Source organism: Genypterus blacodes, unplaced genomic scaffold (assembly GCF_046128005.1).
Source record: "Genypterus blacodes isolate CSIRO-AG114 ecotype Tasmania unplaced genomic scaffold, CSIRO-AGI_Gbla_v1 ptg000067l_1, whole genome shotgun sequence".
NCBI classification, from domain to species: Eukaryota; Metazoa; Chordata; class Actinopteri; order Ophidiiformes; family Ophidiidae; genus Genypterus; species Genypterus blacodes.
The window spans coordinates 5788212-5806205 of NW_027466879.1; the positions used below are offsets into that span (position 1 = coordinate 5788212).

Below are 17994 nucleotides of genomic sequence, written 5' to 3' on the forward strand. Positions count from 1 at the left end.
TAGAAACAGAAATTCTTACAGAAGCTGACAAAAATATCAAACAATGGCCGAAGGAAACAAAACTAAGATAAGGACGTTTGGCATAATAATTTCGATATCTGCCTCTGGATCTGGATTGGTACCAAGATGTAACTTCCCTTAGCTGTGCTCCACCCTTAACCCAAGATTCATGGGTTGAGGACTTTTTGATAACAAACAAGCCTAATCTCTCTGTAAGAGGTCACAAAACCTTTCTCTTGGATCTTCCCCTTTGGTTTTGTCAATACTGCTGCTGCTGTTTCAATCCAGTGCATCAACACTGCCCTGACAACAGTACAGTGAGCAGTTTCAGAAGGAGAGAGGCGTTCATAGCCAGGTCACAATAGAGTGGAGATACAGTACGGTTGTATGATAGCAGCCATCATATAATAAAGCATTATCTGTACATCAGCAGTTTGCAATCAAAGCAGAATGTGAGCAGAGATGCATCATCCACTTCCTTCTGTCCTTTTTATTTGTCCTCTACATGCATGCACACACAATTTTTGTCCTTCTCCAACAGTTGTGTCTTGTTTTGCATTGCAGAATGATAAAGGCTCATTGTACACCGTGCTGGTTGACCTGGTGAAGTGCGGTCTGTCTCCCAGCAAGACCTGCCTCAGAGGTGTCACTCTGGCTCTATACGGACAGGCTGTGGTAAGCTTGCACATACACAACCACTCAAGCATATATTATATATACTATTCATTATGTCAGCAGTCACATTGGTGGTTAGGGGTCAAATATTCGCTGAAGTGGTACCTTAAGTAATTTGGAAATACCGTCTATACTGTACTGTCATTATGTTTGTGTTTGAGTACAAATTAACTTTTTTTGTAGCTGGATTTACAATGGGCCTACAAGTATATAGAAGTAATAAATATTGTGCAACTCAGCCTGGGTTTATTAGTTCTGTCAGCATACAAACTGTGCAGGGCTTTGTATCAAGAGACCAGGGAGTCATTGCCCAGTACCCTCTCCATTAATATCCACAGTCATTACTCATTCATAAAACAGGGCTAAACCCTAGGAAATACTTCTGAAGCAATGTTTGTTATCGTCTAAATGCTGTGCTGTTCTCCATCTACAGATAGTCAAAATCCAGTCAACGGGACAGATCTACATGAACAACATATTGTCCCAGCTTCCACTTTTCACACGTGAGTGACCATACATGCACACATGCACATGCACATGCACATGCACATGCGTGCACACAGACACACACGCACGCACACACACACACACACATGCACAGGCTGCATGACTCAGCATGGCTGACGTGGTCGTCTTGGAGGTTCCTGGTTCAATTACAGAATATAATCCAGACTGAAACTCCAGCTCACTTGTGTTTTCTTCTTCTTTTTTGTATGGTGCAGAGGACATCAGAGCCTTCAAGCCGTCCTCCTTCTATGTCCTCATCGACACCAAGGTTGGCATACAAGTGATGGTCCAGCTGTCTCCAGTAATGCAGGTTTTCATCACAGCTCACCCCTTACTCAAAGGAACCACGAGTGGTACGTCTCGCTTGTTTTATGTCATTGTAAGGAAAAAAACTCCTCCCCCAAAAAAAGATTTGCCTTTCATAGCATAGAACAGGGAATCTACAAGATATATTTACCTTTTATTGTGGCTCGCTGCAGGATATCGTTACATTACATTACGATCATTTGGCAGACGCTTTTATCCAAAGCGACTTACATTACATTACCACCCTTCGCAGAGGGGGGAGCAATTGAGTGTTTGGTTGCCTTGCTCTACCAACTGAGCTACTGCCGCCCACTTTAAATTCAAATCATAAATAAATAACTCAAATCAACATATCACAAATATGTTGGTTTGCAAATCTTCAGTCGTGTTCGATTTGTTCTTTGTGTAATTGTGTCACATTTCATCCTGACAGGCTTGTGCGGGAACTTCAACAACATCATGACGGACGACTTTAAGGTCAGGAGTGGGCTGGTGGAAGGTACAGCTACGGCCTATGCAAACTCATGGAAGACCAGGCCCGGCTGCCCGGATGTCAAACCAGTGTATGGACACCCCTGCTCCCAGGGCATCAGCAAAGGTACTGGTGAAATCAGAAAATGACCACTACACAAAGACACAATGCAAGGCTACAACTACCAGAAACAACTACCGGAAAATGTTAAGTCACCACCAGCTCACAGTTATGCTGGCTATCAATTAGCACATTTTTAGAATGTAATTAAACAAAATATAGGCTCAGCAACTACATAATGTGAATATTATACTTATAAAAACGAAATATTTACAGACAAATAGTGTCCAATGCAACAACGTAAAAAGATAAATTGCAGCAGGAGCAGCTGTGACACTCTTCTCTACCACACCTCATTACCACGACTGCAGTTGAATGACCAAGCGGGGGCGCTGCTGCAGACAAAATTCTAAATTAGATAGTTTAACACATGCTCAAACAGAGGACAGAGCATTTAGTCCTTGAGTCGGCAGTGGGAAAAAATGCCACCTGTACTTTGCATCATTGCTACTAAAATCTCCTAACAACTTTTTCACGTGTTTCTGTTTTCTCAGAAAGCTACGCCAAGTACTGGTGCTCAAAAATATCAGATCCCTCCGGAGTGTTTGCGGCCTGCCACTCTGTCATCAGCCCCAATGTGTACAAAGAGGTAAGTGTGTGGATGCCAGTCGTGCAGTGATACGCATGTCCGCTCTGTCCGTGTCCACACGCTCACACTGTCTCCTTCACAGAACTGCATGTATGACAGTTGCAACTGTGAGAAAAGCGAGGCGTGCATGTGTGCTGCAGTCTCCTCCTACATCTTCGCATGCTCAGCTGTGGGCATCCACATCACTGGCTGGAGAGACACCATCTGTGGTGAGTGACACGGATCACAACAGCCTCCGGCCTCATATCAATAACATATCAACTGATAATAAGTTAAGCTGTGTGACTGACTTTTATCCAAACTCAGTTTAGTTTAGACTTTGAATCACAATGGAGGTTATTGGCTGAAAAATGTACAAGATGATATGTTGTCATCTTGTGCAATTAGTTTTTACTGACACATTAAATCTGCTGCTTTGTTTTTTGAATTGTCAGTTGTACAGTTGTACAGTTTGCTCAGATTATGCAGATATACATGCTTCATTTTGTCTCCCAGGCAAATTCAGCGCCACATGTCCGTCTGCCACGGTGTACGCCTACAAAATGAGCCACTGTGGTCGAACCTGTCGCTCACTCGGCCAGACAGATTATTCGTGTCGGGTCACCTCCACCAGCGTGGATGGCTGTGGTTGTGCTGAGGGAACCTACATGAACGAGGAGGGTAAATGCGTGCTCAGCGCGAGCTGTCCCTGCTACGAGGGGGACACAATCATTCCCAGTGGACAGACCATAAGCCGAGACGGCTGTTCATGGTAAATACTGTGTGAAATTGAGTTAACTGTATATAAATGGCTTTTGGCTTTTCTGAATAAAAATAAGCTCCATGAGCCCCCATGCACAGACACGTAACATTACAGAAAAGATACATCCCCAATTTCACAGAATTTCATGATTTTCAAGAAATGTATGGAGCCACAGAAAATGGCACATGAGAAAAACCTCGGGAGCTTCTTTTTGTGAGCTTAGTTCAGTAAGCATCATCAAATAGCTTAAAAAGTATTTGGAAATCCATAAAACTAACTTCATATTAATTCAGTCAATGGCCAACAGACCTGTGAGTGAACAACAAACACCTTAAATCTCCTGAAAATCATGCATTGGGATGTCAATACATGTTGACGTGTCAGGGTACCACTAACCACGCTCACATGTGTACATTAATACATTTGAAAGATAAGTTCATATATTCTCAGCTGATAAGAGGGACAAGCTTTAATCATGATTTCTCATTCATGCTTTCATAGCATCTGCAGACATGGAACCCTCAGCTGCCCAGGGACCCAACAGACAGGTACACATTCTATACATTCATTCTTGATATGCACGCACTCCTGTTGTGTTTTTCAACTCTCTGTCTGTCTGTCTGTCAACTCTCTGTCTGTCTTATGATTTCTAATTTTAATAGTCCTCTTTGCAAAGGCAACTAAAGTAACTCAGACCCACAGTGCTTAAGTAAGGGATTAACTATTGGGGATTGTTTTGTATGTCCTGGTTGTTATTATCCATTGCATCAGTAATGAAGTTGCAAAATAATACGAACTGGCATTTTGGGTTAGAAGTCTGACTAAATAAATGTATGTTGTCAGTTTTAGCATCTGCCTTTAGAACCTCAGTAAGATCATTCTAGAGCTTAATTAGAGCAGCTTCACCACTTTTCTGTCCTGATTTGTTTTACATTCATTATTCTCGTAAGTCTTATTGTGCCGTGTAAAGTTAATACATCTGCTTTGGGTTTTGTTTTGCTCAGTGACTCCTGTGTGCAAGCTTCCCATGGTGAACTTTAACTGCTCCAGCGCTCAGCCTGGAACCAAGGGTGCGGAGTGTCAGAAAAGCTGCAACACCCTGGATATGACTTGTGTAAATACAGAAAACCACACACACACACACACAATTCGCTGTAGTGGCACACACGGACAGACCCGGAATCTAGCTCATTTGTTATTTTCTGCTTCTGTTTTCCTGGGATGCAGATCAGCACAGGTTGCACGTCAGGCTGCATGTGTCCCTCCAGCTTGGTGTCAGACGGCAAAGGAGGATGCATCAAGGAGTCCAGCTGTCCGTGTATACACAACGGGAAAGTGTACCAGCCTGAAGAGACGCTCACTGCAGACTGCAACACCTGGTTTGTACACACGTGCCTCACACATTATGTACACAGACACAGGGTAGATATGCACCAGTGGTGGAAAAGTACCTTGAAGTAAAGTAAAAGTAGTGATATCTCATGAAATTCACCCAAATGAAAAAATACTTCGGTAAAAGTCAAGCTTTGAAAAGCTGCTGATGGAAATTTCACCTCAGTATCAAAAGTATTGTTGGGATTATAACTCTGCTTAAGTATTGAAAGTAAAAGTTAAACACTTAAAGGAGAGAATAAATACATACATATGTTACATATTATATTAAAATATAGGCAATGAGCATAAAATATCAGCAGCAGTCCCACAAACGACTAGAAAATATGAAGCAATCATACATCTGTTAAACAAGGATTAAAATTCCAACATTCCCCATTGTATGTTAAAAATAGAGAAGTTGTCCAAGACAGCAAGCTTAACCAAGACAGCTTTATGTATTTCAACGTGTTTGTAATATGTATGTGTGTGTGTATGTGTGTGTAGCTATTGCAGAAACGGGAAGTTTGTCTGTACCACCAACGTCTGTGATGCGGTTTGTGGAATCTATGGAGACGGTCACTATGTTACATTTGACGAGAAAAGGTTTGACTTCAACGGACAGTGTGAATACACACTCCTGCAGGTACAGCGGCTGCTCAGCACCTTCCTCTTCATCACACTGAGGAAGATGAGAACATAGAGGCAGGCTGAGGAAGGTTTACACTGAGCATTTTGTGTCCCTCTGTCCTTCCTCAGGATTTTTGCGGCAGCGCTCAGAACAGCGGAACCTTCAGAATAGTCACAATGAACGTTCCCTGTGGAACCACAGGAACTACCTGCTCCAAGACCATCAAGATCTTCCTTGGGGTAAACAACACATCCAAACTCTAAATCATATTTTCTAATTTAATTAGAAATAAAAAAAAATTACATTTTTTGTAATATACAGTCATTTAGCTAGACGCTTTTATCCAAAGCCACTTACAACACACACAATTGAAATTTATCTTGCACCTCCTCATATCACAAAGACATGCATTACAGAGGGGTTGCAGGGCAGCCATTTACGGCGCCCATAGAGCAGTTGGGGGTTTGGTGCCTTGCTCAGGGGCACCCCGGCAGTGCCCTGGAGGCAAACTGGCAACTCACCAGCTACCAGTCCTCTTACTTGGTCCATACGGGACTCGAACCGGCAACCCTCCGGTTCCCAAGCTGAATCCCTATGGACTGAGCTACTGCCGCCCCCATATCTATCTATCTATCTATCTATCTATCTATCTATCTATCTATCTATCTATCTATCTATCTATCTATCTATCTATCTATCTATCTATCTATCTATCTGTCGTATTCATATCATCAAACTCAAACATAAACATGCAGTTTTTATAATGAGGATGATGAAGTTTTTTTACATTTCTTACTTCATCTATATGATCCTCTGCCAAAAGGTTGCAGGTCTGATAATAGCAAGTGTGAGTTAAACACTCAGCATAGATGTTTAGCATTTTCAATAAAATAAAAGTCATCTCAACTATGAGCATGTAAAATGCTCCTTGTGAATGTATATACATTTATTTTGTACAAAATAAAGATAATATCCCTTACTGTGAAATAGATCAAAATACTTGAAATACAGTATTTACATATTGTCTTAAAATGACTCCAGTCTAATGATCATTCAATGTAATTGTAATTGTAATTGTTGCTTATTTGTTGTTGATACCTACAGGTAAATGAGTTCCAGCTTAAAGATGGAGGCTTGCAGGTGATAAAGGGCAGCGTCCAGGTGTTCCCCACTCAGCTGCAAAAGATGGGCATCTACTTGGTGCTGACATTGAAGACAGGAGTTGTGCTCATGTGGGATACAAAGACGAGTCTGTTCATTAAGCTCAGCCCAAAATACCAGGTACGCAGTTGTGAGCAGAAGTAACACAATTTCAACCCATAAATAATGACATTCAGATTGAATGTTAAAAACCAATCTAAGCACAAGTTCGGTCCTGCAGAGAGCTTATTTGCAAAACAGATACCTTTGTATTTGCTTTGCATTCCCAATAAGAGCGATCAAGCTGATGCTTGGTTAAAATACAGAACATTTACAAGTATAACAAGTTTAGTTTTCAACCCCACAGTAATTGTAAAGTAAAGATAATTTTACATATTACACCAGCAAAACCTTATGGAGACGTTGTGGAAAAGTTTGGGAATTTCATTGATAAATAAGTGAGGAGAACCCGCCGAAGTGTTTAAAGATCTTTTTTTTCAGAAAGGCCTCTGCTCATTGGTTGATATCTGAGCGTAATAATCACAAAAACTATGCAAATCCTGCTGGGGCCAATTATTTCACGCCACAGCCCTCCTCTAACTTATCAGACTGACCCAACCTATACTTAATTTTGATGAACAAACATGTACTAAGTGTCATTGCATTCCTCTGCCTCAGGGTAAAGTCTGCGGTCTGTGTGGAAATAACGATGGCAACAGTAAGAATGACTTCACCACACGCTCCCACGAAACGGTAGCCGATGTTCTAGTTTTTGGGAACAGTTGGAAGGTTTCCAGCAGTTGTCCCAACGCCGTGCTGGTTAGCGACCCCTGTTCCTCCAACCCATACCGGGCAGCCTGGTCCCAGAAACAGTGCAGCATCATCACCAGCGTCACCTTCAAAGAGTGTCATACACAGGTAACTATGGCAATAGCAAACAAACAAATGTGAATAGGGTATATTCGCACATTAAACATTTGCAATATTTTTATTTCTGAAAATATGACAGTATCAACTCAGCCGCATGCTAAATAAGCGCTTTTGTGATTGAAACTCAGGAAGAAAGAAAAAAGTCAACTGTTACTCTGTCTGAGCTCATTTTGGCAGCCTGTATTGCATATAATACATCAGGTTTTTTAGTTTAGTAATGAAATTGGAACATTCACAGAGAAGATCATTGGGCGAGTGCCAGGGTACACCTTGGATAGGTCACCAGTTATCCCAGTCTGGTTTAGACCTGTCAGAAAACTGCTTAAAATCTTAGTACCGGGTCCAGTCCATCTTAATTTGTAATGAGCATGTAAATGCAGTGAGTCAGTGCTGGTGTCAACACTACAATGTACTTGTACTGTGTAATAGAATGTATAAACACTGTATAATTTAATTACTTAACTATTGAACTACCAGGAGGTTGTCTAATTTTCTTTAATCCATTAACAAATGCGTAACTATGTGTTTAAGGTTGACCCTGGTCCATACTTTGATTCTTGTGTGAGAGACTCGTGTGCTTGTGACACGGGTGGGGATTGTGAGTGTTTCTGCACAGCTGTGGCTGCCTATGCCAGAGCTTGTAATGAAGCTGGAGCCTGTGTAAGATGGAGAACTCCAACGATCTGCCGTAAGTTTTGTTTGCAGCTTTTCAGTGTAAATTGTTAAAAAATTTCATATAAATGATTCAAATTATTGTTAATTATTTAGCAAAGCATAACAACTCATGCATTTGTAAACTGACCACAGTTAGATTTTTGTGTTATAAATGTTGACGTTAAAATGTAGTGCCATATAAATATCATTAAACGGTGTTCTGCTAAACAGCACATGAGCATCACATCTAAAAAACCCTCAACGATAATACAGTATATCTGCTCTGAGACATGTGTAGTGCTCATGCAGTGCATAACCATCTGGTGTTACAAAGCAGTCCCTCACAACCATCGCATTCAGTGACCTTTTGGGCACCATGTTGGGCAAGAACAGACACTGAAAAACTAGACAGTAATTAGCTACAAGAGGATAGCTCTGCAGTAGATTTTCACTTAATAAAAATGTATTATAAAAATGACACATTTAACACAAAATCAAAATAAAATTGAAACACGAAAAATAATGTTCAAAAAGCTAAATCATGTCTTGTTTCTTGCAGCTATTTTCTGTGACTACTATAACAATCCCGATGGCTGCGAGTGGCACTACAAACCATGTGGAGCTGATTGCATGAAGACATGTCGGAATCCATCAGGAAAGTGCTCCAACCTCGTCACTTCCCTGGAAGGTACAGTGGCCAAACACAGCACCAGATTCAGTAACTACTAGCAGGCCCAGTTTGTGTAGACAAATAAAGGCCAAACTCCATTGTGTCTGTTTTGAAAGAGTTTGTTTTTCCCATTCAAATCTCTTGATTATTTGCACATGTGAAATGGGATTCGTCAACACAAAACATGCATATGATAAGTTGAAGAGTGCAAGAGTGCAAACACATTTGAACATTTTTAATTCATCTTTGCAATTGTGCATTCAAGGTAATGTCAGTCAACATGCTTATTTAGTTTTGACTTATTTTACTGATTTAATAGTTTTAATTTTCACCCTGCTTCAGTTTTAGCCATATTACTCCGAATGCACAATATGTTACTTTACTCTATATGTATTCTACCTATATGCTAGTGTGAGAGAATGTGATGATAATGCAATCTTTGCTTGAACATCATCCACCTCCCTTCGACACTGATGTTATGTGTATGAGGCAGTTAGATGTATCTAAAATAATCTAGTTTTCTGAAAAGTAAAAAGTGGGTTAGTGGTAGAGGAATAAAATAAGCACTGATTCTGTAAAATGCTATAAGGACAGAAACTGCTATATCTGTATTTCAGCTAGGGTTACTCAAAATGCTATGATGGTTTTGCAGGCTGCTATCCAAATTGTCCTTCTACCAAGCCCTACTTTGATGAAGACACCATGAAGTGTGTTCCTTGGAACCAGTGTGGCTGCTACGACGACGACGAAGGCAACCATTATGGCCTTGGCGAAAAGACTCCGTCTGCAAATTGTTACAACTGGTGGGTTTCATACAAAGCCTTTGTCTATTGGATTGATGCCCTGCTTGTTAAATGATGCAAAATTGTTATTTCGAGGGAAATTTCAGACATTGCAAGTTTAATGGGAAACATAAGGAAAAAAATGTTAAACTGGGTCTATAGACGGAACTCTTGTTGTCTAGTCACTCCTAGAGTACATGATGTAAATCTGAAAGTGAACAAATTCTTAACACATCGAAGCCTCAAGCACACTTTACATTGACCATTTCCTTGGGCGCGTTCATTGTTGGAAAAACCTTAGTAGGGGTAATTCATAAACAGAATTTGTGAATCCCATAACTTTTTTCTTAAACATTATATGATATTTATGGAGCCCTGCTGGTGTCACTTACTTCTATGTCCCTTGAAAGGCTCCATAGAAAAGCGAAGAATCAATTGGCAGTAGTTTGTTGTACTTTGTGTATGTAGCTTCATTAATCAGCAACAGATGAGTTATCAGTAACATTTGTTTTCCCAGTTTAATGAAAATCTGTATTTATCTTACAATATGATATATTTTTTAAATCTGCTTTTTCAAAAGCAGGTGCTGCCAAATGAGAATCATCTGTAGAGTGTAATTTAAGATTCACTAATTATTACTCTGTTATGCATTGTAAAGAAATTCATGACATCACAGTTTTATTGGATGGTATCATATTGACACATGCTGAGTCCCTCCATTTCTTTCTGCTTCACAGCTCCTGTACAATGTCTGGAATAAGCTGCAACTATGATGTGAATGGTAAGACCATAAGAAAACTCTGTTCTCTCATGTCTATAGAACCATTATTTAACTGACTAGCTAAATGATTGTCTTCTTAATCCACAGCTTGTTGCTGCTTTATCAATGGAAAGAATTATCCATATGGTGCAACCATCTACAACACTACGGATGGGCTTGGACACTGTATCACAGCTGCATGTGGGCCGAATGGGACCATAATCAGGGAGGTAAACTCGTGCGTAACAACCACCACTTCATGGCCTACAACTACGCCGTTTACATTTTCCACAGGTATGACAATGTCAAACACAAAGCACTTTTCGCACTTTGTACTTAATGCATACATTTTGTACAAATCTGTATTGGAAGTAAGGCTGTGATGGTGAGACCCAATAGATCAACTTTGTGGTAGAATTTCACTAAGCTTTACACATAGTTGCTGTATTTACATTTGTACAGAAAGAGATGTACATGACTTTTATTTCATATTCAATGGATCTGCGATTCCTGAAAACAGCAGAATACAATCAATGGCTTGATAGACATAGGGACAATTTGCTTAAACAATTAACTAACAAAATTCTTGGCCGACAACAGGTCCACCAGGGATCACAACAACAGGCCCAACTGGGGTGTCAACAACAGGCCCACCTGAGGTCACAACAACAGGCCCTGCAATAACCACACCTTCAGTTGGTACGACAACAACTGGTGTTCCAACAACAACCAAAAAGGGCAGTACAACTGGTCCCTCCGTGACAACCACGCCACAAAAAGAAACCACTGGCCAAGTGACAGCCTCTACTACAGTTGTTGCTGGAACAACAACAGGTCCACCGGAGGTCACAACAACAGGCCCACCTGGAGTCACAACAACAGGCCCACCCGAGGTCACAACAACAGGCCCTGCAATTACCATACCTTCAGTTGGTACGACTACAACTGGTGTTCCAACAACAACCAAAAAGGGCAGTACAACTGGTCCCGCCGTGACAACCACTTCACAAAAACAAACAACTACTGGCCCAGTGACAGCCTCTTCTACAGTTGTTGCTGAAACAACAACAGGCCCACCTGAGGTCACAACAACAGGCCCATCTGAGGTCACAACAACAGGCCCTGCAATAACCACACCTTCAGTTGGTACGACTACAACTGGTGTTCCAACAACAACCAAAAAGGGCAGTACAACTGGACCCGCCGTGACAACCACGCCACAAAAACAAACAACCACTGGCCCAGTGACAGCCTCTACTACAGTTGTTGGTGAAACAACAACAGGCCCACCTGAGGTCACAACAACAGGCCCACCCGAGGTCACAACAACAGGCCCTGCAATTACCACACCTTCAGTTGGTACGACTACAACTGGTGTTCCAACAACGACCAAAAAGGGCAGAACAACTGGACCCGCCGTGACAACCACGCCACAAAAACAGACAACCACTGGCCCAGTGACAGCCTCTACTACAGTTGTTGCTGAAACAACAACAGGCCCACCTGAGGTCACAACAACAGGCCCTGTAAAAAGCACGCCTTCAGTTGGCACGACGACAACTGGTGTTCCAACAACAACCAAAAAGGGAAGTACAACTGGACCCATCGTGACAACCACCGGCCCAGTGACAGCCTCTACTACAGTTGTTGGTGAAACAACAACAGGCCCACCTGAGGTCACCACATCAGGCCCATCTGAGGTCACGACAACAGGCCCTGCAATAACCACACCTTCAGTTGGTACGACTACAACTGGTGTTCCAACAACAACCAAAAAGGGCAGTACAACTGGACCTGCCGTGACAACCACTTCACAAAAACAAACAACTACTGGCCCAGTGACAGCCTCTACTACAGTTGTTGCTGAAACAACAACAGGCCCACCTGAGGTCACAACAACAGGCCCTGTAAAAAGCACGCCTTCAGTTGGCACGACGACAACTGGTGTTCCAACAACAACCAAAAAGGGAGGTACAACTGGACCCATCGTGACAACCACTGGCCCAGTGACAGCCTCTACTACAGTTGTTGGTGAAACAACAACAGGCCCACCTGAGGTCACCACATCAGGCCCATCTGAGGTCACAACAACAGGCCCTGCAATAACCACACCTTCAGTTGGTACGACTACAACTGGTGTTCCAACAACAACCAAAAAGGGCAGTACAACTGGACCTGCCGTGACAACCACTTCACAAAAACAAACAACTACTGGCCCAGTGACAGCCTCTACTACAGTTGTAGCTGAAACAACAACAGGCCCACCTGAGGTCACAACAACAGGCCCTGTAAAAAGCACGCCTTCAGTTGGCACGACTACAACTGGTGTTCCAACAACAACCAAAAAGGGAAGTACAACTGGACCCATCGTGACAACCACTGGCCCAGTGACAGCCTCTACTACAGTTGTTGGTGAAACAACAACAGGCCCACCTGAGGTCACCACATCAGGCCCATCTGAGGTCACGACAACAGGCCCTGCAATAACCACACCTTCAGTTGGTACGACTACAACTGGTGTTCCAACAACAACCAAAAAGGGCAGTACAACTGGACCTTCCGTGACAACCACTTCACAAAAACAAAAAACTACTGGCCCAGTGACAGCCTCTACTACAGTTGTTGCTGAAACAACAACAGGCCCACCTGAGGTCACAACAACAGGACCACCCGAGGTCACAACAACAGGCCCTGCAATAACCACACCTTCAGTTGGTACGACTACAACTGGAGTTCCAACAACAACCAAAAAGGGCAGTACAACTGGACCTGCCGTGACAACCACGCCACAGAAACAAACAACCACTGGCCCAGTGACAGCCTCGACTACAGTTGTTGGTGAAACAACAACAGGCCCACCTGAGGTCACAACAACAGGCCCTGTAAAAAGCACACCTTCAGTTGGCACGACTACAACTGGTGTTCCAACAACAACCAAAAAGGGAAGTACAACTGGACCCATCGTGACAACCACTGGCCCAGTGACAGCCTCTACTACAGTTGTTGGTGAAACAACAACAGGCCCACCTGAGGTCACCACATCAGGCCCATCTGAGGTCACGACAACAGGCCCTGCAATAACCACACCTTCAGTTGGTACGACTACAACTGGAGTTCCAACAACAACCAAAAAGGGCAGTACAACTGGACCTGCCGTGACAACCACGCCACAGAAACAAACAACCACTGGCCCAGTGACAGCCTCGACTACAGTTGTTGGTGAAACAACAACAGGCCCACCTGAGGTCACAACAACAGGCCCTGTAAAAAGCACACCTTCAGTTGGCACGACTACAACTGGTGTTCCAACAACAACCAAAAAGGGAAGTACAACTGGACCCATCGTGACAACCACTGGCCCAGTGACAGCCTCTACTACAGTTGTTGGTGAAACAACAACAGGCCCACCTGAGGTCACCACATCAGGCCCATCTGAGGTCACGACAACAGGCCCTGCAATAACCACACCTTCAGTTGGTACGACTACAACTGGAGTTCCAACAACAACCAAAAAGGGCAGTACAACTGGACCTGCCGTGACAACCACGCCACAGAAACAAACAACCACTGGCCCAGTGACAGCCTCGACTACAGTTGTTGGTGAAACAACAACAGGCCCACCTGAGGTCACAACAACAGGCCCTGTAAAAAGCACACCTTCAGTTGGCACGACTACAACTGGTGTTCCAACAACAACCAAAAAGGGAAGTACAACTGGACCCATCGTGACAACCACTGGCCCAGTGACAGCCTCTACTACAGTTGTTGGTGAAACAACAACAGGCCCACCTGAGGTCACCACATCAGGCCCATCTGAGGTCACGACAACAGGCCCTGCAATAACCACACCTTCAGTTGGTACGACTACAACTGGTGTTCCAACAACAACCAAAAAGGGCAGTACAACTGGACCTGCCGTGACAACCACTTCACAAAAACAAACAACTACTGGCCCAGTGACAGCCTCTACTACAGTTGTTGCTGAAACAACAACAGGCCCACCTGAGGTCACAACAACAGGCCCTGTAAAAAGCACGCCTTCAGTTGGCACAACGACAACTGGTGTTCCAACAACAACCAAAAAGGGAAGTACAACTGGACCCATCGTGACAACCACTGGCCCAGTGACAGCCTCTACTACAGTTGTTGGTGAAACAACAACAGGCCCACCTGAGGTCACCACATCAGGCCCATCTGAGGTCACGACAACAGGCCCTGCAATAACCACACCTTCAGTTGGTACGACTACAACTGGTGTTCCAACAACAACAAAAAAGGGCAGTACAACTGGACCTTCCGTGACAACCACTTCACAAAAACAAACAACTACTGGCCCAGTGACAGCCTCTACTACAGTTGTTGGTGAAACAACAACAGGCCCACCTGAGGTCACAACAACAGGCCCATTTGAGGTCACAACAACAGGCCCTGCAATAACAACACCTTCAGTTGGTACGACTACAACTGGTGTTCCAACAACAACCAAAAAGGGCAGTACAACTGGCCCCGCCGTGACAACCACTTCACAAAAACAAACAACTACTGGCCCAGTGACAGCCTCTACTACAGTTGTTGCTGAAACAACAACAGGCCCACCTGAGGTCACAACAACAGGCCCTGTAAAAAGCACGCCTTCAGTTGGCACGACGACAACTGGTGTTCCAACAACAACCAAAAAGGGAGGTACAACTGGACCCATCGTGACAACCACTGGCCCAGTGACAGCCTCTACTACAGTTGTTGGTGAAACAACAACAGGCCCACCTGAGGTCACCACATCAGGCCCATCTGAGGTCACAACAACAGGCCCTGCAATAACCACACCTTCAGTTGGTACGACTACAACTGGTGTTCCAACAACAACCAAAAAGGGCAGTACAACTGGACTTGCCGTGACAACCACTTCACAAAAACAAACAACTACTGGCCCAGTGACAGCCTCTACTACAGTTGTTGCTGAAACAACAACAGGCCCACCTGAGGTCACAACAACAGGCCCTGTAAAAAGCACGCCTTCAGTTGGCACGACTACAACTGGTGTTCCGACAACAACCAAAAAGGGAAGTACAACTGGACCCATCGTGACAACCACTGGCCCAGTGACAGCCTCTACTACAGTTGTTGGTGAAACAACAACAGGCCCACCTGAGGTCACCACATCAGGCCCATCTGAGGTCACGACAACAGGCCCTGCAATAACCACACCTTCAGTTGGTACGACTACAACTGGTGTTCCAACAACAACCAAAAAGGGCAGTACAACTGGACCTGCCGTGACAACCACGCCACAGAAACAAACAACCACTGGCCCAGTGACAGCCTCGACTACAGTTGTTGGTGAAACAACAACAGGCCCACCTGAGGTCACAACAACAGGCCCTGTAAAAAGCACACCTTCAGTTGGCACGACTACAACTGGTGTTCCAACAACAACCAAAAAGGGAAGTACAACTGGACCCATCGTGACAACCACTGGCCCAGTGACAGCCTCTACTACAGTTGTTGGTGAAACAACAACAGGCCCACCTGAGGTCACCACATCAGGCCCATCTGAGGTCACGACAACAGGCCCTGCAATAACCACACCTTCAGTTGGTACGACTACAACTGGAGTTCCAACAACAACCAAAAAGGGCAGTACAACTGGACCTGCCGTGACAACCACGCCACAGAAACAAACAACCACTGGCCCAGTGACAGCCTCGACTACAGTTGTTGGTGAAACAACAACAGGCCCACCTGAGGTCACAACAACAGGCCCTGTAAAAAGCACACCTTCAGTTGGCACGACTACAACTGGTGTTCCAACAACAACCAAAAAGGGAAGTACAACTGGACCCATCGTGACAACCACTGGCCCAGTGACAGCCTCTACTACAGTTGTTGGTGAAACAACAACAGGCCCACCTGAGGTCACCACATCAGGCCCATCTGAGGTCACGACAACAGGCCCTGCAATAACCACACCTTCAGTTGGTACGACTACAACTGGAGTTCCAACAACAACCAAAAAGGGCAGTACAACTGGACCTGCCGTGACAACCACGCCACAGAAACAAACAACCACTGGCCCAGTGACAGCCTCGACTACAGTTGTTGGTGAAACAACAACAGGCCCACCTGAGGTCACAACAACAGGCCCTGTAAAAAGCACACCTTCAGTTGGCACGACTACAACTGGTGTTCCAATAACAACCAAAAAGGGAAGTACAACTGGACCCATCGTGACAACCACTGGCCCAGTGACAGCCTCTACTACAGTTGTTGGTGAAACAACAACAGGCCCACCTGAGGTCACCACATCAGGCCCATCTGAGGTCACGACAACAGGCCCTGCAATAACCACACCTTCAGTTGGTACGACTACAACTGGTGTTCCAACAACAACCAAAAAGGGCAGTACAACTGGACCTGCCGTGACAACCACTTCACAAAAACAAACAACTACTGGCCCAGTGACAGCCTCTACTACAGTTGTTGCTGAAACAACAACAGGCCCACCTGAGGTCACAACAACAGGCCCTGTAAAAAGCACGCCTTCAGTTGGCACAACGACAACTGGTGTTCCAACAACAACCAAAAAGGGAAGTACAACTGGACCCATCGTGACAACCACTGGCCCAGTGACAGCCTCTACTACAGTTGTTGGTGAAACAACAACAGGCCCACCTGAGGTCACCACATCAGGCCCATCTGAGGTCACGACAACAGGCCCTGCAATAACCACACCTTCAGTTGGTACGACTACAACTGGTGTTCCAACAACAACAAAAAAGGGCAGTACAACTGGACCTTCCGTGACAACCACTTCACAAAAACAAACAACTACTGGCCCAGTGACAGCCTCTACTACAGTTGTTGGTGAAACAACAACAGGCCCACCTGAGGTCACAACAACAGGCCCATTTGAGGTCACAACAACAGGCCCTGCAATAACAACACCTTCAGTTGGTACGACTACAACTGGTGTTCCAACAACAACCAAAAAGGGCAGTACAACTGGCCCCGCCGTGACAACCACTTCACAAAAACAAACAACTACTGGCCCAGTGACAGCCTCTACTACAGTTGTTGCTGAAACAACAACAGGCCCACCTGAGGTCACAACAACAGGCCCTGTAAAAAGCACGCCTTCAGTTGGCACGACGACAACTGGTGTTCCAACAACAACCAAAAAGGGAGGTACAACTGGACCCATCGTGACAACCACTGGCCCAGTGACAGCCTCTACTACAGTTGTTGGTGAAACAACAACAGGCCCACCTGAGGTCACCACATCAGGCCCATCAGAGGTCACAACAACAGGCCCTGCAATAACCACACCTTCAGTTGGTACGACTACAACTGGTGTTCCAACAACAACCAAAAAGGGCAGTACAACTGGACTTGCCGTGACAACCACTTCACAAAAACAAACAACTACTGGCCCAGTGACAGCCTCTACTACAGTTGTTGCTGAAACAACAACAGGCCCACCTGAGGTCACAACAACAGGCCCACCCGAGGTCACAACAACAGGCCCTGCAATTACCACACCTTCAGTTGGTACGACTACAACTGGTGTTCCAACAACAACCAAAAAGGGCAGTACAACTGGACCTGCCGTGACAACCACTTCACAAAAACAAACAACTACTGGCCCAGT

General features: G+C 44.4%; 1 protein-coding gene across 1 annotated transcript in view; it reads left to right on the forward strand.

Annotated features, from left to right (window-relative positions):
- Window positions 1–17994, forward strand: part of LOC143004737 (mucin-5AC-like) — a 28458-nt gene that overhangs the window by 6534 nt on the left and 3930 nt on the right. Inside the window, exons 11-31 of the mRNA XM_076155863.1 lie at window positions 565–675; window positions 1109–1178; window positions 1398–1535; window positions 1922–2086; window positions 2575–2669; window positions 2752–2878; window positions 3165–3420; window positions 3913–3959; window positions 4416–4525; window positions 4639–4790; window positions 5290–5428; window positions 5542–5652; window positions 6518–6694; window positions 7232–7471; window positions 8015–8171; window positions 8697–8825; window positions 9460–9610; window positions 10327–10370; window positions 10458–10643; window positions 11280–11611; window positions 11792–11974. Of these exons, the coding sequence (XP_076011978.1) occupies window positions 565–675; window positions 1109–1178; window positions 1398–1535; window positions 1922–2086; window positions 2575–2669; window positions 2752–2878; window positions 3165–3420; window positions 3913–3959; window positions 4416–4525; window positions 4639–4790; window positions 5290–5428; window positions 5542–5652; window positions 6518–6694; window positions 7232–7471; window positions 8015–8171; window positions 8697–8825; window positions 9460–9610; window positions 10327–10370; window positions 10458–10643; window positions 11280–11611; window positions 11792–11974 (3120 nt within the window). The remainder of the gene's footprint in view (window positions 1–564; window positions 676–1108; window positions 1179–1397; window positions 1536–1921; window positions 2087–2574; window positions 2670–2751; window positions 2879–3164; window positions 3421–3912; window positions 3960–4415; window positions 4526–4638; window positions 4791–5289; window positions 5429–5541; window positions 5653–6517; window positions 6695–7231; window positions 7472–8014; window positions 8172–8696; window positions 8826–9459; window positions 9611–10326; window positions 10371–10457; window positions 10644–11279; window positions 11612–11791; window positions 11975–17994) is intronic.